We start from the raw sequence: 24,284 nt of genomic DNA on the forward strand, positions 1-24,284 counted from the left end.
TGGTTGTTATCAATGAATAGTAGGATTATGTATGGGTTGATTTTATACCAAGTGGGAGGTGATTTATGGGTTGACTTTGTACCCCCTAGGTGGTCATTTGTTGGTTGACTTTATACGCAGTTGGAGGTGATTTATGGGTTGACTTTGTACCCCCTAGGTGGTAATTTGTTGGTTGATTTTATACCAAGTGGGAGGTGATTTATGGGTTGACTTTGTACCCCCTAGGTGGTAATTTGTTGGTTGACTTTATACCAAGTGGGAGGTGATTTATGGGTTGACTTTGTACCCCCTAGGTGGTAATTTGTTGGTTGACTTTATACCAAGTGGGAGGTGATTTATGGGTTGACTTTGTACCCCCTAGGTGGTAATTTGTTGGTTGACTTTATACCCAGTCGGAGGTGATTCATAGATTAACTTTGTACCCAGTGGGAGGTAATTCATGGGTTGATTTTATACCTAGTGGGAGGTAATTCATGGGTTGAATTTATACCCACTGGAAAATAATTTATGGGTTGGCTATATAGCCAGTATATGGTGATTTGTAAGTATGGGTGGACATTATACCCAATATACAATGTAAAGTTATTTTTTATAATATATGTGCAGTAACAAGCTCGCTTATTTTTAAAACACTTGTAGGAGGAATAGCTACTGTGTTTGCTGTATTCAATGTAAAGTAATGTAATGTAAACTGCTTTGATTTTTGCAAAATAAATGTTCTTAAGTCGGACAAAAAAAGTGCTGAAATTTTGTGAAAATCTTTCTTGGGTCCTATGACAGATATTGTTGGTGACTTTTACAGATTTTTTGAATGCCATAAAAATTCACAAAAATCCCTAGCAGCGAAATTAAGTGATTTACAGTATTTAAATGATAGATGTGTCATCTTAGGAATAAATGTCTTTTGTTATATTCACTTCTAAAGAGAAAATACATGGTAGTCAACTGGTTAAATTTGTGAAACATCACTGCTAGAACTAGCTAAAAAAATGAAGAATTAATGAAATACATGTAATACTGTTTTGCTAAAAAAAAGTACTGGTAAATATTATATCCCCACTTTCCTGCTCAGTTTATTTTGACAATTACTGACCAAGGCCTCTCAACTCAGTGAGAGTCTTTAGATTACAAATCTAGCTTACTCGTAATTTATGTTTATATTCTGTAATTCATTTTTCGTTTACCCATCCACAATCTCAATTGACCCAATTTTGTTCAATGACCCAAAATTAGGGAAATTAGAAAGAAAAAATCTGGGTGCGAAAATCTGATGGTGATGGTGAAAAGATTAATTAGTTTGCAGGTGGATTTGCTGTGTTAGTGGAGACCTGTTGCCATGCAGTTGAAATATTAAAATATTAAAGTGGGGGGAGTCGTCACCTGCGCATGCGTCAGATTGCCATAGCATGTCATTGTTTACAAACAAATGTCTACCCATGAGCCTTTGTGTTTTTAGCGTGTGTTAACGTTGCTTGGGACTTCCTGTGCATGCACAGGTGACGACCCTCTCGCTTTAATTTATTTGTTTCTACATGTGTGGCTGGAGATGCTAAGTTGTTTGTGTTACAGACATCGAGTTACGAAAATGACCACGCCCATATTTCAGAAACCATGCCCACTTTTGCGAAACCACCCCAAATTGTAACTCGATGTTCAATGAGGGGATAACAGGGGTGGACAAAGGCAGGTGACAATGGATGGTGAGGATTTCTACATAGATAGTAGTGAATTTAATATTGGAGAAGTAGGAATGGTTGTCTCTAAATTCTGGTCCAACCTAAAAGATTGCAACTGACTAGATGTGGTTACACTGTGTTCATGTACCCTGCTCTCAGTGGTAAAATCATATACCTTAGAAAACAGGGACATGCTCCTGTAGGTATCCCTTTCATGTAACCTTAGTTATAATCCTCTATCCAATTAACAAGAAAACAAAACTGCCTAAACGTAAACAATGACCTGTCAACATTTGTGTAATTATAACAAGTGGATTTTTCATCATATTTAGAGCAGATATAGCATAGTGCAATCATTATACACTGACAAATGTGAATATTGGCACAGCATAACTTATCAAACATAAAAAAGCGTAGAAAGGTAAGAACTAAAACTGTTTCAGATGTATAGGAATATGTATTAATGGATTATCTATACATGGTATTATAACCCACGTTGCAGGACAGGAAACTGGATTTTCTTTTGTCTTAGACAGAAGTTGCGTGTCCCTGTTTTCTAAGGTCTATGGTAAAATGAAAGTTACTTATTGAGATAAATTGCGTTGGCATTTAGCCTAACTAATAGAGGCGACAAATTATCAAAATATTTTGTTTCCTAAGTTTCACATAAATATTTATTTCGACATGCATAATTTTTTCAGTTTTTCCTGGTACAAAATATATAGGGTTCGGCTCACTTTCTAAAACTGTCCATATCAACACACGTACACGTTAGAGAAAAAAATGTGGAACGTGAATATTAAAGGCAGTGGTCGTCGCGCCACGCATGCACGAGATATGGGTCTCGTATAAACGAAGATGGCGACTTTCAAAGTTCACTGTAATGCAGACCCACAAGTACAAAGAATTACCAAGCTTTAATTAGAATTTTTTAGGTGATTAAATGTAATTAGTATAAGTCGTCGGCAGGTTTAACCTCTTACTCATTATTTGCATTAGAAGAGCGCATAGGATTGTGGGAAAATCAAATGTCGCACAGCGCGATGCGACGACCACCGACGTTTAATGTATTGGCCGAAAGACCAAATTTTAAACAGATTTGATACACTGTAATTTTAAATATAATTTTAATTTTAGCATACCATCATTATTACTGATAGGAAAGATTATATTCATACGCTGTGAGTTATATGTATGAAATTGTTCAAAATATTTAAAATTTGCAATTTCTTTTAAATCAGATAGAAATTCAGAAGACAGTCATTATTAGAAGACATTTTGTTTATGATCGTTCCTTTTCTCTTGCCCATGATATGACGTAGGTTCCCCTGACACAGACAACGCTGTCCATATCATTTATTTCTCTCATACGTTTGGCCAGTGTCGTAATAGCCTCGTAGTACTGCGGTCCGCCACTTTGCATAAATATCTTGATTGTTAACGCCGTGTTCATTTTACACAAGTCCCATGCTTCGCGTGGTGCCAGCACATTAAACCTTCGACCATGGGCTCCACTAAGTTTAACACCCAACTTTTTAAGTACCATACCAAGAAATACGTCGTCCCAATTTAAATAACGGACGTAGTGAGACACTGTATACACTCTCCGTGCAATGTCTCCCGAGAGGAAGTACGCTGTGCCGTCTATATAGTCCGGAAATGTGCGTTCCGGGTATTTATCAAACGGCGTATATCGTTCTGATAGACGATCGCGAGAGGGCGTTTCTGAAAGTCTTACAACTCCTTCGGCGAAATCGGATGACGCGGCTGCCCTCAAGTGGCGAACAACAACATTCGCGTTGACGAATACATTGCTATCGACTTTCATAACAAACTTTGCCTGCGGACAGTAACTACTCATCCATTTCATTCCCATTATTAGCGCCAGGGTTTTGTTTTTCTCCGAATCGGCGAAATCCTCCTGTATGATGTCTCCGTGTCGGGCGCTCTCTTTCTCAAGATACTCGTCCACCGTTTCGTTCAGGCTTTGTCCCATTAGAAATATTGTTTCAACTTGAGATGTGTCCACAAAATGCGTATTTGCCCAGCTATGACGTATTGCTCGGCGATGACTGAATTGTAACGGGGAGCATATCACCATAATTACGAGAAATATATCTCTATCTTCTCCTTTGCCGTCCTTACATAGACTGGGGTTGTTCAGAGTAAATTCGTAATCGTGGGAATTTATCACATTGTCGCTAAACATCGGGGCAACCTTCACATACTCTGCGCCCTCTGTGTTCATGGATGCCGTCGTCGTGTGTATTGCGTCATTGTATATTTTAGAGTTGGAGTTCTGTTTGTTAAATCGAAGTTTTCCTCCAATCGATGCTTTGCGCATAATATGTTTAACTATATCGTCATCAATGGCAATGCCTTCCCCTTTCGGTGCGTTTTGTAGTGTGTCGGTGCCTGCTGGAATATCGTTATCGGCAACCGTGCTGACTGTGCTTTTCTGTCCAACTTCAGAAATACCAATCATGTCGTTATGCTCCGCCGTGACAGTAAAATCGTCCCCGAACTCTGGTTTCTTCACCGTCGTGTGAACCTCATCATCAAATCTTTTCATCATTCCCATCAGAACCCTCCCCTCATCGACAAATCCGGAGTCTGGGTCAATTACTTTCGGAGAGTACTTGATTTTCTTACCCGTCGGTTTGAAACGTTGATGTTTTTTGGAGTAACTCGTCTCGTGGTAGACGACCACGGCAACGATGACCAGAGCCACGTACACAGTTAGTGTCGCTTTCAAAGATCGTCCGAAACGTAATTTGTACATTGCAGTGGTAAGGCAGCGACGAAATCCACTCATAACATTAACTATGGCACTGCAAAACGTTGAAAAGAGCTTTCACCGAACTGTGCTGATCTAAAACCTGTTGACTGAAGAACATTTACTGAGTTTATATCATAACCATAATTAAATTCTGGTAAATATAACAATAAGATCATAACATGTTTCGTATCTCAACTTCATACTTTATTTTTGTTAGTAACACATATATTTTAATGTTACGGCATACTGCACAATCACACGTGTTTTATTAGAGAAAATGATGGGTACTACTTGGAGCTAAAGTAAATATAACAGTTGACATACAATACAAGGTGGGAGTTTATTGTTGTCTTGCTTTAGATAACTGATAAATTCAAGGTGAAATACTTTGATATATATTAACATTAATTTATTTCAGAAGTTCGAATTTCATGTAAAACAAGCATTGTATTACACGAACAAATCCATTGCTCGAATAGTTACTAAGATTCCCAACTATTATCTACCATATGTCTTATTACACGTGTTGTATTACGTCGAATGGAACACGACGTCGTGATGGGACGGCTCAATGTCTGCCTTTTTTTATTTCAACATTGTCTTGGTTGTATAAGTATTTATTTTGTGTACTAGTATGTATATATAAATTTGTTATGCAATCGTGGATAATAAAAAATGTCTCGTTTGGTGGGTCCTATACAGCGTCTGTCCGAGAAAGTGGCGCGTCAAAATTAAAATTGCGGAAATTTAGCTTCCACTGTAAATAGAAAACCTCCCAATAAAAGAGGCATGATAACTTTTCAATATTTTTTTATATCAATATAAAGATAGAAGTTCTGAGTTTGAGTGATATACCAGGAGGGCGTAGATTATAATGGTAGTTGCAAAGTAGATATGTGAGTTATCTAAACACAGCGCCATGTGCGGACCATAGCGTAATAATGTATCACGAGTGCACATTTATAGCTCTCAGTTTTTTCTCGCGAAAAGAAAACTACCCGATAGTTCATTTCTGCTGGTTCCATTATTATTAGTCTATCAGTTATTATTGACGAAATAGATGCGTTGTGACTCGGAGTTATGTTGGTCGACAGCTCTACTTGTGTCTATTTTGTCAACTGTGGATTCTTTGAGACTTAATCTCTTTAGCGAACACACGCTTTTCAAAAAAAATGGTAATAAAAATGAACCAGAATAAAACAGGAAATAATGCGTGCAACAAATCAGAATCGGCATTCTCTTGTAGTTGCGTAACATGATTATAACTTATTATATTACACACAAATGTAATTAAGTATTCAGGTAAGTAAATTAATTTACTAGTTTGTTCCTTGAAATTTTCTTGAAATGTTACTACTGTAACATTATTATAGACGGACGGACGTCATGCAGTGCACCTTCAAATTTCGTGCCTGAACACATCCTTCTGGGCGGGGGGGGGGGGGCTGTGGTGTTAACAATGTATTTTACATGTGGCATATGGAATACGACAAGTCACAACGACTACTTTATTGATAGCCGAATGTTATCGAAAATTACAGGCCACAATCGTAAGTGTGCGAGTGTGCCAGGGGTTAGGGTTAAATCGACATTTCATTTGTCACTAAACCGATATCATAAAATATTCTAATAAAAATAAGAACCAATAAAAGAGAGAGGTTCATCAACGTTTTTCTTCTCAGGCTGTTCCCATACTGACACACCACGATCGTATGATGTCACAGTAACGTGTCATCATCCATTCCCATCAAGTTTAACACACATGTCCCAAACACGTAATATTCACTGCGATTCATCGTCTGACTGCACGGTTTCGTGGTAAGCTGGAACATTATACCTTGGAAATTCAAGATGCTGCGAATACGCTTATATGTCTTGGCAAAAAAAAAAATAGCGTCGCGTTCAATCAAACGGTTCTATCGTGCCCCGACTTTGCCTCCTGATAAATACCCATAACTCTAAGATAGAACAGTAATACCTGAATTCGACGCCACCCACGAAGGCGACTGCTAGAATAGAATAGAATAGAATAGAATAGAATAGAATAGAATAGAATAGAATAGAATAGAATAGAATAGAATAGAATAGAATAGAATAGTTTTAATGACACCATAGAATGTTTTTTTAACTCGGGTTGTAAATGCTACTAAGTTTTATTGTGTTATACTTGAGCATATTAATGTAGTATACCAATAGTTTGCCAATAAACCATTCATTGATTTTGATATATTATAAAAAAAGTTTAGTGATATTATGTGTTACTGTTATTAGTGTTGTATATATATATATATATATATATGTTTATTCCGGAGTATTGCGAAACACATTTCACCGCCTTCATGTCAAAACATTTATCGTATGTATGCAGATTAACCGCGAAGTTTAGCGTTAATTTATAAAAATGTTCCAACAAACCTGTTACACTTCGTGTCAATGCGATCCGACACGTTTACTAGTTGTTACATTATCTCTTCTTATATAACAATACATCTCTGGCATTTTTGTTCTAAAAGTCGCGTTTGTTTTCACCACGGTATTCTGTGTATTCAGACAACCTGCCACTAACTACACAATGTCAACCCCATTTACAACACCTGTGACAACGCCGTAAAGGGTAGCTTATATACAAACATGACATAATTAGAGCGTTAACTACGCTATGTAGAAAATAATCTGAATAATAGTTCTATTATTTTTCCCGCATAGGCATTTTGCAATGTGTTGTGGGTAGAGCCTACTTGCCATGCGCAGAAAACCCGGAAGATTAAAAGGAACGGAGAGTGTTTATTGTTGCAGACGATCAATGCTCAGCGAAGCTACCGCACTGTGAATTCAACTTTCTCCTTCCATGATGGTGAACTACTGGGAAGTCGTAGTTTTCCTCCTACCAGTGTGCCTAGCCCTACCGGAAGATATTGATCCACGTAAGTGTACTGTCCCATTACACCAATTTATCGGTAATCTTTTCCCAACGAAGGCCAAGGCAGGGGACGTCGATGTCCAAGTTCCCTGCTCTAAACGCTGACGTGTACCTATTTTATTTGCTTTCTGTCTTTTAATATTTTTCTCGGGAAGGAGTTGGTCGCTGAAAACATGTTTTCTCATTTTAAAGTCCACTTGCATCATATTGTCGTAATGTAAATAAACAGGGGCATACCATATTGGTTTGTGGGTGAGGGTATTATATTTTCTTGGGTGGGGCAATAAACCGGATCAAGTGTGAGGTAGTGGCACTGGTAATGCTATATCTATTATAACATTTTTATTTTACTACAAGGCCACTGGATGCTTTAATTTATCGAATGAACACTATATTTGAGGGCAGTTTTTGATGTATGATAATTTACAGCTATATTTGTGTGTGATAAGTTCTGAATGGTTAAACGTTGAACAACTGAAAATTTAGTATTTTAAAGGCTAAGATTTTAAGAACAGGAATTAAAAATAGTGCATTGTACAAATAAATTTGATGTAAATATCTGGCTGAACTGAACATATTGTGTGGTGAGGCAACCTATGTAATAGTCATTGATGTACCAGTGTGCCAAATTTCCCCCAGACTGAATTTATCAAATGTCGGTTAATTTAATTATTTCCCACTGTTATGCATTATGTATCTCACTATGTGGTACTGTAAAATACTTTATTTCAGCTGGAATTAATTTTCGCTGAAAAGACAATTTGGGTGTTTTGTATGGAATTTATTTTCACTAATTTTTGACAACTTGAATGTAAAATATAGGAAAAAAGGTATATTCGCTGGATTTTATGTTCACCTACTCATTCCTTCAGCGAAAATTAATTACAAGTGAAAATAAAGTATTGTACAGTACTAAGTACAGTAGTCATAAAACTAGATTTTACCATAATAAATATGAATTTAACATAATGTCCTTTTTTTTTTCACAGACATGTATTGTACAGGATGTGTGGCTACCATGAAAGGTAGGCAACCGTAGACTATTGCAGTTTATACTCACAATGTATTCATCGATTAATTATAGAAATTACCAAAATATTGTTTTTCATACATACATACATTTTTCCTGCAAACTTATGGGTTCTTATAATTATATACAACTAAAAAATTACAGAAGTCGTTCTGTGTTGTGTTCAATTATGGGACTCATATCAACGTATACAATACATGTAAAATGCATTGTTTATTTGCACAAAATTCAAATATGGGTTGCTCAACGGTGCTTTAATGACCAAATAACGAGACCCATACAAGTCATACTAATTGGCGAAAAGAGCAGTCACCAACTATCGTTTTTTTGAATATGACTATGTTCTCATATGAATGCATTAGATAAATTAAAAATAGAAGCCAAAAAACATGTGCCAACAGAGGAATCCATTCAAGCGGCACTATTTTAGTAGTAAATGATGAATAATAATACCAGAACATCAATTTCATAAATTATATCATTATTAGACACTGGTCTTTTCTGTACATGTCACAGCATGCTAAGATGTAATCCACCATAGTAATTATATTGATTTGAACTCATTACATTTGGAGGAATTAACCCTTTAAACTACAACCTATATATTTTTTTCAAATTTATTTTGATCAAATTATCTTTGGTAAATTTATTATAAATTATAAAATACTGGTTTTTGATCCCAAAATAAAAAACAATTTTTTTAGAAAAGTAGAATTTTATGTGCCGCTGAAAATTAAAATTTTTTTCTTAGATTCTTGTTATGCAAATTTTCATTAGTAATAAAGCATATTAATAAAACTAACTATAATTTTTTACTGACCAGTACTTTTATAGATGTTAAACTGTTGATAATATGTAATGCAGATAGTTATATAATGTGATGCCTGCTATCAATACGATATGATGGACATTAATGAAATGATATGTAATCATACAGTAATTCATAAAATATTAGTAATTGTATGATTTTGAAAAAAAACACATTACTATTATCATCTGAATATGCACAACGATTCACAATTGTCAGTAATGATTTCGTTCTCAAATTTCAACATCAATATTCAGTTTTAACACACAAAAGAAAACATGTTTCTAAACACAATGTTTGATGTGTGTGTCATCTGTTAATATTCTAGTGTATGTAAAATAAACAGCTGGCGGTTCTATATAAAATTCAGACCAACCATAGTATTACACCTCATCATTTAGAGAGTGAATGAGTATAGTATATATACTTATCATATAATAGCAGATAAGAGAAGGATTAATTTAAATCGCTTTGTTTCCAAACAGACTCCTATTAAACTGAGTAGAAATATTTATTGTAAACCAAAATCCCTAAACTCTGCAATGATCAGTAGTTGTTCAACATGCTACTGCAGTACTGAAATAAAAATTCAGTGATATGAAATATTTATTGATTTCATTTTTTTCAATACATTTAAAACTGAAGTTCCAATTGTATTTCCATCATTTTATACATTGAGCATTGAGTTTCTACTGAATTCATTTTCCCAAATCAATGTTTTGCACGTTTTTTGTTATTATTTTTTTAGTAAAATTGTTTATTAAATTTAATGTTACCAAATTCTGCCAAAAACCTAAAAAAGCTGATGTGCCCAAATTTAACTATATGGCCAAAAAAAACAATTGTTTTGTTGCCCTTAGCCACCGACAGAAAAATATGAAATATCGGGTCGCGTTTTTATTTTTTTATTTTTTTTTATTTTTTAATAGGCCCAAATATTAAAAACTCAAAATTTTAAGCAATAAAAAAGTGTTTCCTCTAAAAATTATCGATCCCGGACCATTGTTTGATCCCCAGGGTCCCCGGGGGGATAAGTAGCAACTTTGAACCTTGGATTGATCAGTATTTCTCTGACATGTTCCGAATACTATGAAGTCTGAAAAGCAAACACGCCTTTTTCATTTCTTATCATTTTGACATTTGCGATTCGTCAGATAGTTGGTGCACAATATTAAAAGTATCGCCGCACCAAGTATTTTCTTAATTAAATAAAAAACATTTTTGAATCAAGAACAATACGTTTGTTATAGTAAATATAATTTTTAATACATGAAATGCACAAAATTTTATTGAATTTACAAAACAGGACATTTTATATTAAAACTCTCATCCGCTTACATCACAAACAAAACAATGGCTTTTGCACGTTGTTTTAGCATTGTCAGTATTCCCACTTCTGGGTTTGTCATCGTGTGTATGTACATGTGTACAGCGGAGCGAACATGGCGAACACGTTTGCTGTGTACGTGACAGCAAAAGCTGGATCAACTATTCAATTTTAAATTAAGTTTAAAAAAAAGTCTGACTGACCAACCCAATTTTTCGACTTGAGGGCAAAGTAAGTTTTCTTTTCAGCAATATTTTCAGGGAAAACTGGCTATAGAAATAAGGTTAATAACTTGTATGATGTAATTGTCACCATTATTTTTTAGTTCTTGATTATATATTTAGTGTTTGAAAAAAAGAATATATTTTTTTATTTTGTTTAATTGTAATTAATATAATTTAAAATACCCAAATATTACTAGACTTTGTAACTATAGCAGTGGAATTAGACAGGAATTTATTACATTAAAAATAGCATTTTTCGAATCGATACCTGAAAATATCAACTCATACCATAGTTTCAATGACAAAGACTAGGCAATGTTAATAACTACATGATTTTTATTTCATGTTTGTCTAAACCAATTCAAATTATACTTAATTTAAATAACTATGAAATTCAATAATCTATTTGCTATGTAGTGTTATGAATAATATGCTTATTGATCCTATGGTAAGGTTTTGCACATTTTGTGATAATAATTAATATAAATTCATACATGTGGAATTGTCCTATTTGTAGTTGGGATATATTGCCCATATTGTTATGAATAATATTCTTATTGATCCTATGGTAATGCTATGCTCATTTTGAGATAGTAATTAATATAATTTCATACATGTGGAATTGTCTTATTGGTAGTTGGAATATCTTGTCAATATTGTTATGAATAATATGCTTATTGATCCTATGGTAATTCTATGCTCATTTTGAGATAATAATTAATATAAATTCATACATGTGGAATTGTCCTATTGGTAGTTGGAATATCTTGTCAATATTGTTATGAATAATAAGCTCATTGATCCTATGGTAATGCTATGTACATTTTGAGATAGTAATTAATATAAATTCATACATGTGGAATTGTCCTATTGGTAGTTGGAATATCTTGTCAATATTGTTATGAATAATATGCTTATTCATCCTATGATAATGTTATGTACATTTTGAGATAGTAATTAATATAAATTCATACATGTGGAATTGTCCTATTGGTAGTTGGAATATCTTGTCAATATTGTTATGAATAATATGCTTATTCATCCTATGATAATGTTATGTACATTTTGAGATAGTAATTAAAATAAATTCATACATGTGGAATTGTCCTATTGGTAGTTGGAATATCTTGTCAATATTGTTATGAATAATAAGCTCATTGATCCTATGGTAATGCTATGTACATTTTGAGATAGTAATTAATATAAATTCATACATGTGGAATTGTGCTATTGGTAGTTGGAACATCTTGTCAATATTGTTATGAATAATATGCTTATTGATCCTATGGTAATTCTATGTACATTTTGAGATAGTAATTAATATAAATTCATACATGTGGAATTGTGCTATTGGTAGTTGGAATATCTTGTCAATATTGTTATGAATAATATGCTTATTGATCCTATGGTAAATGCTATGTACATTTTGAGATAATAAATAATATAAATTCATACATGTGGAATTGTCCGATTGGTAGTTGGAATATCTTGTCAATGTTTTATGAATAATATGCTTATTGATCCTATGGTAATGCTATGTACATTTTGAGATAATAAATAATATAAATTCATACATGTGGAATTGTCCTAGTGGTAGTTGGAATATCTTGTCAATATTGTTATGAATAATATGCTTATTGATCCTATGGTAATTCTATGCTCATTTTGAGATAATAATTAATATAAATTCATACATGTGGAATTGTCCTAGTGGTAGTTGGAATATCTTGTCAATATTGTTATGAATAATAAGCTCATTGATCCTATGATAATGCTATGTACATTTTGAGATAATAATTAATATAAATTCATACATGTGGAATTGTCCTATTGGTATAAATTGGAATATCTTATCAATATTGTTATGAATAATATGCTTATTTATTTTATTGCAATGCTGTTCTGAAATAATAATAACAATAATTATAACTTTAGATTAAATGTTAAAATATTTTATTGATTTTTTTCTTAAAATTTCTTAATATTCTTGCCATATTTATCAAAATCATTTTATATATTGTGATTTCTGTGTTTACATTGGCGTCTGAGATTCCAATTTAATATTTTATCTCACAATCACATTTCCATTGTGTTTGTCTACTCTCCTGCTGCACAACCAGTATAACTCAGCTTTCAGCTTTTCATTCCCAATAATTAGTGTTTTCCACAATAATTAAAATGCATTTTGAAATCATCTATAGTCATTTGAATACACACCATAGTGAATGAACAAAATATACATTGTCCATGTTGAAGGACAATGTTGTTAACAACTTAGAGGGCTTTATATAAATCCTAAATGTGCTGCATTTCCTTTCGCTCGCAATGCATGGATATACCAGCTAACACTTTATCACCACAAGTTTTCTTGCAACAAAGTTAGTGCTAGTTTTTGCAATTTTTTTTGTATTTTTCTATGATTTCTTCGTTAACTTTGAACCTAAAAATTCAGAAAATATTTTTAAGAACTGTATAGCCTAATAACACTTCAAACAAGAAGATTGTGTGACTGCATGATCATTACGTAATACATTTATCAGCTCTTCCACTTTCTTTAGGTGTTCATATCACTGCATGCACCTACGTTCTTACGTGAAGTATAGGACCCTTAATTAACGCAAAAAATCAGGCTGATTACGGTTCTTAGGATCTAATGATCTAGATTACTAAATTGAAATTACAGTGATAAACAAAATGCTGTTAATAGTCTTAAACATGGTGTGCTATGATTTTGTGGAGCATTCCCTGGGATTGACACCTTCCTCTTTGGCAACTCAAGGTGAAATGATTCATACTGTATTTTGACTGCATTCGTTACTAATTTAGTAAGATAAGAAAATAATAATAACTTATATACTATTTTTCTTTCAGAATTGGACAAGTTACTGTCTAATCTTCACCGTAGCAGTGATCCATATGAAATGCATGTAATGAACTCGGTGGATGATGTATGTGATAAAGATCATTTCAAAGCGTATGAATACATCCCTCCTAAGATGGTTAAGGCATGCAAGGTGTTAATGGGTAAGATATGTATTTGTGTTTTGTTGAAAAGTTATCAGCATGCTACTATCCTGGGTCCACTTCTTGCGACAAGCTTCATTCATTTGTTAATTAGTCCCTGTTCGGACGAAGTCCAAAAACGGGGACTTATAATTCGGGCTCCGTCCGTCTGTGCGTCTGTGCGTCCATTCATCTGTGCGTCCATGCGTCCGTCCGGAATCATATCTCAGAATCTCGTGGGCCGATTCTGTTCATTCTTTGCATGCGCCTAGTACTTTATGTGGGACATATGCACTTGCAGTGGTTTAGCGATTTGATTCAAAATGGCCGACTGGCAGCAATCTTGTTTTTTGAAAATGTTGTATTTTGGACATGCTTTGTCAGTTTTCATTCAAATTTAGTACATAGATTATACATGTTAGGATACATATCCCTGACCGTTCGTGAGTTTCCGAGTCTGTCCGTCTGTCTGTCTGTCCGTGTGTCTGTCCGTCCGTGCATCAGTCTGTCCTGAGTCATATTTCAGAATCCTGTGGACCAATTCCGTTCATTCTTTGCATGTGCCTAGTACCTTATGTGGGACATATGCACATGCAGTGGTTTAAAGATTCGATTCAAAATGGCCGACTTGCAGCCATCTTGTTTTTTGTAAAATGTTGTATTTTGGACATGCTTTGTCAGTTGTCATTCAAACTTGGTACATAGATTATTCATGTTTGGATACATGTCCATGATGATTTATTTCGCAATTGGATCAAAGATTTTATGCGGTATCTTGTCAGTTTTCATTCAAATTTGGCACATACATGTACTTTATACATGTTAGGATGCATGTCCATGACAATTTGTTTCAAAATCTAGTCAAGGATGGCCGATTGACAGCCATCTGACTTTTTGGCCTTACTACTATATTTCCACAATTTATGTACCATTTTCATTCGAATTTGGCACATACATCATATACATATCAGTGTGTTTCATAATCAGATCAAAGATGGCCGAATAATGGCTGTTTTTATTTTTGGCCATATTACTATTACATGGAACACGTGTTTTGATGTAAATAAACAATCTGTTGTATACGCCACTTGGAACTCAAGTTTCAAGGACACGCTCGCGACAACCCCTCCACTTTAATATGACAAGCACAAAGAGAACTTTCAAACATTAACGGGGACTGTGTCATTTTCAATGACTTGTTCATTTGTGAATTGATTGATTGATTAATTCATTTATTAATTGATTGATTGACTACATTACACCAGACACTGTGCATGACATCTCATATGTTTGTCTTATATTTCTTACAGATAATCATGATGAAGACATTGAGCAATATTTACTTACACATCCCAAATATGAAGATTTAGAGAAACATGTCTGTTATGATTTGTCTGAAGCATGTTCAGAAGTAGACAGAGATTACAAACCACCTTCATTACCTGTAAGTGTTCATGCTTCTACATGTATGTATTGACACCCCTGATAGAAATAAATATCTTGTGATAGTTTGTGAGTAATTAAAATAATTGCAAATGTTGTAAAAGCGTTACATTGTAGAAATTTGACTGAGCGCAAGATTATATAACGACAAAATGTGAATTAAAAATTTTCATTGTCTATATATAGCCTTCAACTTTTTGAACACCAAAGCCAACTCATGAATTCAAACACCCCTGCATAATTTATTTCATATGTTTTAAAACAATCATACATTGGTATTGACTATCTAGTGTTGATGTGATGAGTATGGATTGTAAATTTATCAAAAGATTGTAATTTTCTGCCACTGAGGGCGCTGTTACAATATCGTTATACATTGCAGGAGGTTCTTATTACAAATGGTAATTTTATGAAATTTATATCTTTATGCAAAACAGTATCAACTTATTTTGATACAAGAAACCTGTTACAAGTTTAATAATTTGTTTATTTCATTTGTCATAGAAAACAATCCATACTCATTTTGATGGAGACAGGCAGGAATTACCAGTCGATGAACGAGGAAGAGTTGGGCTGAGTGGACAAGAAGTTCAAGATGATGAAGAACAGACCAGGGAAAAAAGAAAACAGGAGGAGAAGGCAGAGAAGGAAAAGAAAAAAAATGATAAGAAACAGAAAAAAGACAAAAAAGAAAAGAAAGATAAAGGAAAAAAGAAAGAAAAGAAAGACAAGAAAAAACAAGAGAAAGAGGAACTTTGATCTCAATAATTTAGTTATTTATAGTTAAAAAAAAAAAAAACAGTATAAAATTAAAATAAAGTTGAGCAGAGTGAATATTGAATGTTGCAGAAATAAACTAATTTAAAAATCTGAATTCATTATAAATTGTTATTATAGTTGCTAAATGTATGTTTATTATGAAATGGAAAAAGTGAATTTATTGGTCTATTTTGATGTTGTATTGTGATGTTTCATCTTCCGGCTGAATTCATTCTACAGCAAAAACTACCAAATACATACAAGCTCCCTGTCATATGTATTAGTCAACATTGTTAAATACTGTGAAAATTTGATCCACTGCATCGTAGTGATGACATTGGTTAAATAAACCTTTTTTTTTTCAAATTAATTTTTATTCTGTGTTAAGGTTAAGTATGGGTACTGTAATATGTATGGGTGACACCATGCGACATTGGGGTGTTGTGAGTGTTTAGCCAAAAACAACTTTCCACTGTCATGTGCACTTGCTGCTTCAATTATACAAAAAAGTTGTTTCATGTTACCTTAGAACTGTGGCTCCATGATTGTACAAATAAATCAATTAACATTATATTGATTTATTTCTCAAAAATTCTGAAATATACACATAAATAAATGATTTCCTCAGTGTTTATATACGGAAAATATATTGAGGTGTATCATGCACTTTACTGAAACTGTCCTTTCGTGAAGTCCAGGCCGTATTTGTATGTGAGTGAACAGTCATGGTGAAGACATGGAGCAGTATTTACTTACACATCCCAAATATGAAGATTTAGAGAAACATGTCTGTTATGATTTGTCTGAGGCATGTTCAGAAGTAGACAGAGATTACAAGCCACCTTCATTACCTGCAAGTGTTCATGCTTCTACATGTATGTATTGACACCCCTGATAGAAATAAATATCTTGTGATAGTTTGTGAGTAATTAAAATAATTGCAGATGTTTATATATGTAGCCTATCCAAAGAATTCACGACTTACAATTTTATGAAAACGAATATTCTCAGTAGTCACTAAGTTTAATTTTAAATTCACTCACTGAAGACGATTCACGATATGATTAATTTTATGTTGACTTTAATAATACACCTATTATGTCATTTGGTCGCTAGAGGGCGCACATTAATGAGGTTGACAGTACACAACAGCACATTCCCTCTCCTTGACAAGGGAACTATGACGAAACGATTTCCTCACAAATACCACCGCACAAGCCTCAATTTTGAAGTACGGACCGGAAACTCTTGAGTACCTTGCTGTATCCTATAAATTATATTCTTTATTGCCGAGTCCACGCTAGAAATAGGTGCCTAGGGCCCCTAGTCACCTACCTAGTAGGGGCATCATGGGATAATCAGTTCCACAAAGTAAGCAGTGACGGGTGCTGGAGCTGTACGTTGTCTAAGATAGAGCCACTGCCCTTGAAGAATATTCGAAAACTTATTTTGTACACTGCAGGACAAAACAAATGTTTCGAACATCGGAAATCAAAATTCGATTCCGATAAACCACCCCTCTGGCTCGTAAAAATGGACTGCTCCATTTATATGCATGGCTTGGTATCGTAATTTTTTACTATCTGACTGTCAGCTCAGGTATACACTCTGTGCACCCTATCGATACTGCTACACACAAATCGAAAAGTTTACAGTTACAGAGGTCGTGACGATACTCGGAAATACCAATCCACGGATACATACGACTAGCACACAACACTCAATTTGCAAAAAAAAACAAAATGTCCAGTGCCAAGGCAGCGGCCGAACAGAACGTTGCTGCGTTGAAGTACCAGCTTAACATCGAGAGAATACCAGCATCAAAGTCCATAAAAGAGTAAGTACCAGTATTATCACGGGCCCGGGGTCCTAATAATTCGCCATCATATCGAATGGTCCAGGCACGGTGTCGTGGTTCACGTTCATTAACATACAATATCTTTCCTCGGTGATCACTGAATTGTATTCACCTGCCAGTGCGCACCGTGAAGACGAGCAGTGGCAATGTGATCCCCGTGAAGTCGGAGACTGCAAATTAATTAAGAATTTTAATAGTCGAAACTTTAATCACCGTTATCGTAATTCATGTCAAGTTTCATCGTCCGTCATATCGCCAACATAAAACATCAATAGATCGACGTACCACTAGTACTTCAGCTTGAGTACACACCGGCGCACATATAAGTGTTTTCAACGCACCAGCATGCATGAAACGTAGTATCACCCAAACAATGTACAGTTTGGATAGTGAGAAAAAAAATGTTGCATACGGACGGAGTTTTCCAAACGTGTCAGGTTTAATTTAGTTTAGTAGGATTAAACTGTGGAAAACATTTTTTTTTTGCAATTCCACTAATTAATTGCGTTTAATAGTCGTGTGACATTGCGTGATCCAAAACGATTGTAACATAAACTTATGTGTGGATGATGGATGCTCTACGGTTGCTTGGTGGCGTATCCACGCACTTATAGTTAACTGTCATCGAAACCATGGTCAATTAAACCCACATTTACCCGCTTTGCAAATTTTAGCCTGAGCTTAAACAGAGACGAAAAAAACAAATAATAGTTACATTTTGAAACAAAGGTATAATAAGCAGATTAGACCGTACCACCCGAAGCACATTTCAACAAATCATACGTCTGGGTTCTGGCCTCGATTCTTTGGTAGTAACACGCAGTGTTGCTTTAACAGTCGTGAAAAATGTGCAAGCGGTCAGCTGGGTCACGCTGTCGATAACACACCTTACCATCAAACCCAATAACTACTTAATATTCAGTGCTGTTTTTAACTCCACACAAAAGGGCAAATACAACGAATACAGTCTTGAAAGGGATTTAATGGACCATGAAATTACATCGTTTTGTTAGTTTGGCAAGATTTTTTTTATATGTTATTACCAATTCAACTTTTATGGCGGAGCATACTACCTATGCGACCGTGAAAATGAAACTTTTTTTCTTCCTTACAGAGCTTGAGTTTTATGGTCACGTCCACAGTGGCAATGGTAGTCTAGTCATGTTGATTGATACAAGTACTCATACCAAAACACAATGCATGTAGGGAAAAGTGGCACTTCGGTTACAGCGCATGCCGGGGGAAGTTGTTGATTTGCTAAACTAACTAATGATCACAAGGACGATTGTATTAACTCAAAAAGAACATTTTAATCATAATCAGTTGTTAGGAATAAATGTATAAATAACTACATTTAAAATATAATACATATACAAGTAACATCTAAAGAAAAATTATGCAATTTCATTTCGTTTTGTGAAGCATCTGTTTACAAAACGATGCTTTTGATCATTTCAGTTTCTGGAATGAATTAATGAATGTAATATCCGTGAAGATTTGTTGTTGGTCTAAATGATATTTAGGGCAAAGTAGTAAAAATAGTAATTCATCTTCAATCTCATTTAGCGAGCATTGTTTACAAATTCTATTTTCTAAGGGGATTTCTTATTCTTAACCTCGAGAATCACAACAGTGTACAATTATATGTATCGAACAGTTCACCTTTGAGCATGGGAGGAATTCCCAGGCCTTGATAGTACAACAAAGATATCTTACTTGCACTTAATTGTAAAATTTACTTAGACTGTGTCTATGATGTTAGTTTACTAGCAACATTATAAAACAACTTTCGATATAGTGAACTAAGACAATGAGTAAACCATCAAATAAAGTCACTATGTTATCTAAAAATGCACATTTTCTGCCAAGAAGCAGTTGTTAATTTTTCGTCGATCGATCCCGTAAACCTCCTCTCTTGAATCTTCACCGCTTCTTTTATCCTCACTTCCAAGACGACGTCACATTTTACTTTAACACGCGTGTTTTTTTCCCCATCTAAATATCATTGTAGTATATATTTTAAGTCAATTGAAACCGAAGGCAACACAACTCAGGGGTAATTCCATCGAATGTAAAGAATTTATATAAAAGTGGAATGGTGTGACGGCCTGCCCGCACACGCCGCGGCTCGATTGACTTGGCGTCATGCGAGGGTGATTTGCACTATGCTATTACTAGTCATAACAAATTATAACGCGATTTAAAAAGTATTGAAACCGTAATTATGTATTAATTATACATGTTATCTTGAAAACTTTCGCTAAAGTACACCACGCATGAGCATGTCTAAACAATTCAATGGAAATTCCTCGCTCCCCAGGCGCCGCAGGCTCACACTACGTGTAAGATATTGAAATTAAAACTGAAACTCTGTCTGGGGGGGGGGGGGGTTCTTGATGATGTTGTTGCTGTATCGTTTTTCGTTTAACAAGTGTGTGTGGGTTTTTTATTGTTTACATTTGAATTTTTATTCACTTCAAAATCTATTCCCCAGAGATTTCAATGGCCAGCCCCATATGTCGTGTACTATGTTGTCATAGTAACTGACAGATTATTTTTATTTGTATTGCCAGGTTTTATTTTCTCGTCGTCCTTTAGCGTAAAAATCGAACTACAGTAGGCACCCCAGTTGAGTTTCAAATAAAGTGACCCCCTAGCTGCCGACACATTTACGAGCGTGCAGAGCTTCATATTTACGAGCTGAGGTGGCGGTCGTCACGTGACATTGGGGGACTGTAAATGAAGCGGTGTAGTCGTCACGACGCATCGTTCTCGATATGGGTCCCATGTGACGAATACAACGCGTGTAAAATAAAATTGTATCATAAACGAGTATATGTCGTGACAAAATTAATACCACAGATCGAACAGAACATGAATAATTGATAAATACGATTTTATTAAATATTAATTATATATTAGGTGTATATTTCCTATCTACAAACAAGAACAGGCTGTCAAATACTTGATATAATAAGAAGTTAGATAAACACCGACCATATCTCCCCCCCCCCCCAACACAGCGCTGTGAAATGGTTGTTTAATATATAAATTGCCTAACTGGTATAGTGAACGTGGTAAAATACTACTCTAACTTAATTTTTGGTCGTAAATCGTATGACAATGCTTATTTTGTCATTATGTATATTCACAAAGCTAATACTTCCATGGTGACACGAAACAGCACTGTTTTGTCACTGGTAGTATGTATTTTGAGAAAATTGGTCTAATATTTTTCAAATGAAAAAAAGAAAGAAAATTTTTCGAACAATTCCTTAGAACAAACTGTTGAAAGAAAAAATGCATGTTATGTGACTCTAAAAACCCACGTAATTCACCAGTCCACATTTTCAGATATAGCATGTCTCCGACTTAGTTTACGTAACCATTGGTGAAGGTGTTAAAATACTGACAAAATGGCCGCCATTCACTAATTTTACTATCACAATTTCTTCGAAAAATAGGCTGTGACCCCAACTTGTTTTGACAGTTAATATTCTTATATTAACCGGAAGTGCAAATTATTGCAAAATGAATTATTTATGAGTTGGCGTCTACTTTAATTTTCATATCAATATGTGACGTCACACAGTACTGTTTTTTTATCGTTTCAGATTGGTGCAATACATTCAAGACAACGAACCGACCGACCCGTTTCTGCACCCAGTCGACAAAAAGGAGAATCCATGGGCCGATAGAGGGAAATGCAGTATTCTATGACCCGACCACTGGCTGTGTGCGATACATTGGTATATCTCACAGACTACGTTGAAGAGATTTTTTGAAATGCTAACTTTTACGAATTGACCTAAAACGAGAAGGTGTTGGTGTGAACTAGCCACAAAAAAAAATCATCAGTAGTAATACTTCTGTCTCTCAAATGAGCAGGTTTTGGCTCATATAACAGTAGATGCTAGTTTACAATACGGACGATGTGGTAGTGCCCGTAAAATAGTAGAAATACAATGGAGCCACGTCCAATAACAACTGAACAATTTATCTTCAGGTTCAACATAGCCTTACACAAAAACGTAGTATTCAGTACACATTTCTTAAAAATTTAATAGTTTTTAATTTAAACATGAATAATTTCTAATGTTATCCAAATTATGTTATACTTTAATATTCGCCAATACGGTTTATGTGAAATTATTATGGAATAAAAAATAAATGAGCAAATAATAATCACCGATCGTCATATTTATTTGAGTACTGTTCAATAAATCGTCTAACTCGCGCGTTTTCGTGAACCGTGATGTACAAATACTACATACCTGTTGGTAAAATACATGGATCGGATTGGGCGTAAACATTAGACAACTGAGCTTATTGCAATGGAAATCAAACAAAAAGACGGTACGGCAACAACTTGCCATAGAGGGCGCCATTCAACAAACACACTGGCTGCAGAATCTGCCAAAGTACAGCAGTGATGCTACGGCCGTTTCTAGTTTTATAGATTATCTATACTACATGTCACAAAACTTCAAAAAAAAAAAAATTGTTTCAAACAAATTCATTTTGTGGGACTAATACTGGATGTAGGGAGGATATGCACAACCGACTAGACTGGTCGTTCCATCGTGATCGTTTTGTGTATAATGCATACAGGAGTGAAAGTTTATAAATTTCGAATACCAAATATATATCACTCTGCTTTCTTCACAAAGCATCTACTTTCTTATTATATGCTAGTTCAATTATAAGTGAGCAAGTCACTGCGATCTTTTAAATATCTGTACAAACAATTGACAAAAATGAAAAACAAGATTGATGAAAACATACAATCCTCGGGGCGGACATCCGGGCATTTTCACCGCCTGGCAACCCGCGGCGGTGAAAACAAAGGCCCAAAACTCACAGAAAACGGTACTTTGGGGGTGATTGTTGAGACTCCTCTGAACAGTGTAACAAGATTAGCCCTACGTGTGTAACATATATAAATTTGATTGTTCGGGATTACTTCAAAGTTGAGTTTGTGTTGTTTTCTCGAATTTTCACCGGCTCGACCAGTGTTCCACAGCAGCGCGCACAGAGCCCATAGAAATGCATGTACAGTGGTGCGCGTCTTAGCAACGTTGAACGTCTGTGACGTAGCTCCGCCCCCGAGGATAGCTAATACAAAGTACTAATTACAGTTAGACAGTGTATTTTCATCATCTTATTTTTCTACTGCCATTCTTGGTTAAATTCATGCAAAACATGTATAATAAATATCATTTTTCCTGTCGACATTTGTGATTTAAAGTTGCATTTTCACTTTGTGTTATATGTTGAACACTTCTACACTAATTAATGTGACCACCGTGAAACCGGGTCCGTTTGCTACACAGCATTGTTTTAATCCATGGGGTAATAGTACATATGTAAAACACATGATCCACGCCCGGAGATTGGTTAATATACTTTATAAGTCCCCCAGGTCCCAAAACCATGACCTGGGAAAGCATGTAGCGTGGCACATCATACCAACCAACTTGAACCAACCATTCAGAGAATCGTTTAATCAGTTAAAATTTCGGACGGTATAGAGGTCTTGAGAAAATTAATTAATTGCAAATTTTCCACCAATATGGCAACACATGTTTTGTCCAGCCAGTAAATTTGTTTTCTCCCTGTGATAATAGTACGTTTTCCAACTTGAAATGTGTACATTGCATGCTGTTTTTTTCCTAACCATCAGATTTGAAATGAAAATGTGGTTAGTGGGCTAAATATATTCTATAACAACATTCCATTTGCCAATTCGATTTAGGGTTTCGTATATTTAGATCATAGTAACAACATCACACTTTCAGTATCAATAAAACTTTAGCAGATATACTTACGTAATACAAACTCACATCAAAATAAAATAATTATATAGTAATGAGGTTTATATTTTGTCCTGTTGATATTCTATTTGAATATGCGATTACGTTATTTACAAATAAATTATTGATACTTTGGAAGTATCAAGTATTACGCAACTATGACTAAATATCTTGGTATTTGGACTACCATGGCTGGCAAATACCATGGTCAATGACCACGTTGACCATAGCCAGCTCACGGCGACAGCTACGGTTATACTGAGCAATGATCAACCGATGAACGAGGTTCGAACGGGCGTTGCGTTTGTACCAGTGAACCTATTTGTACGTCCCACCGCGATGTCGATTATGGTGTTCTCGCTAGAAACAATTATGCTGCACTGAACCATTACCCCCATGGGTGAACGGACGCAGATTAATTTTTTTCAGATTTTTAAGATGACTTGTATGGTAATAATATGTAAATTAAGGAGATCAATATCCGTGTAGTATCGAAAATATATATGAAAAAAAATTATTGTTATTATTACTGATATTGTGTTGTTTAATTATGCTACTGTACACATCGTTTATATTGCCTGAGATTGGATGTAGCAAATTTAAAATAGATTGGACCTTGAATAGTATGTGCGAACGTAGGAGGC

The 24,284-nt window shown here is 34.8% G+C and overlaps 2 protein-coding genes across 2 annotated transcripts; both read left to right on the plus strand.

The window, feature by feature from the left end:
- Positions 1–7,207: 7,207 nt before the first annotated feature.
- LOC100370109 (uncharacterized) lies at positions 7,208–16,339 on the plus strand. The gene is made up of 5 exons (XM_002735611.4): positions 7,208–7,379; positions 8,365–8,400; positions 13,636–13,788; positions 15,078–15,211; positions 15,715–16,339. Exons 1-5 carry the CDS (start codon positions 7,304–7,306, stop codon positions 15,967–15,969), a joined length of 654 nt encoding a protein of 217 aa, XP_002735657.1. The 5' UTR covers positions 7,208–7,303; the 3' UTR covers positions 15,970–16,339.
- A 1,220-nt stretch (positions 16,340–17,559) lies between these two features.
- LOC100370258 (guanine nucleotide-binding protein subunit gamma-e-like) lies at positions 17,560–22,012 on the plus strand. Its single transcript, XM_002735612.4, has 2 exons — positions 17,560–17,806; positions 21,442–22,012. Exons 1-2 carry the CDS (start codon positions 17,712–17,714, stop codon positions 21,545–21,547), a joined length of 201 nt encoding a protein of 66 aa, XP_002735658.1. The 5' UTR covers positions 17,560–17,711; the 3' UTR covers positions 21,548–22,012.
- The last annotated feature ends 2,272 nt before the right edge of the window (positions 22,013–24,284 follow it).

Source organism: Saccoglossus kowalevskii, chromosome 8 (genome assembly GCF_978046115.1).
Source record: "Saccoglossus kowalevskii chromosome 8, keSacKowa6.1, whole genome shotgun sequence".
NCBI lineage: Eukaryota > Metazoa > Hemichordata > Enteropneusta > Harrimaniidae > Saccoglossus > Saccoglossus kowalevskii.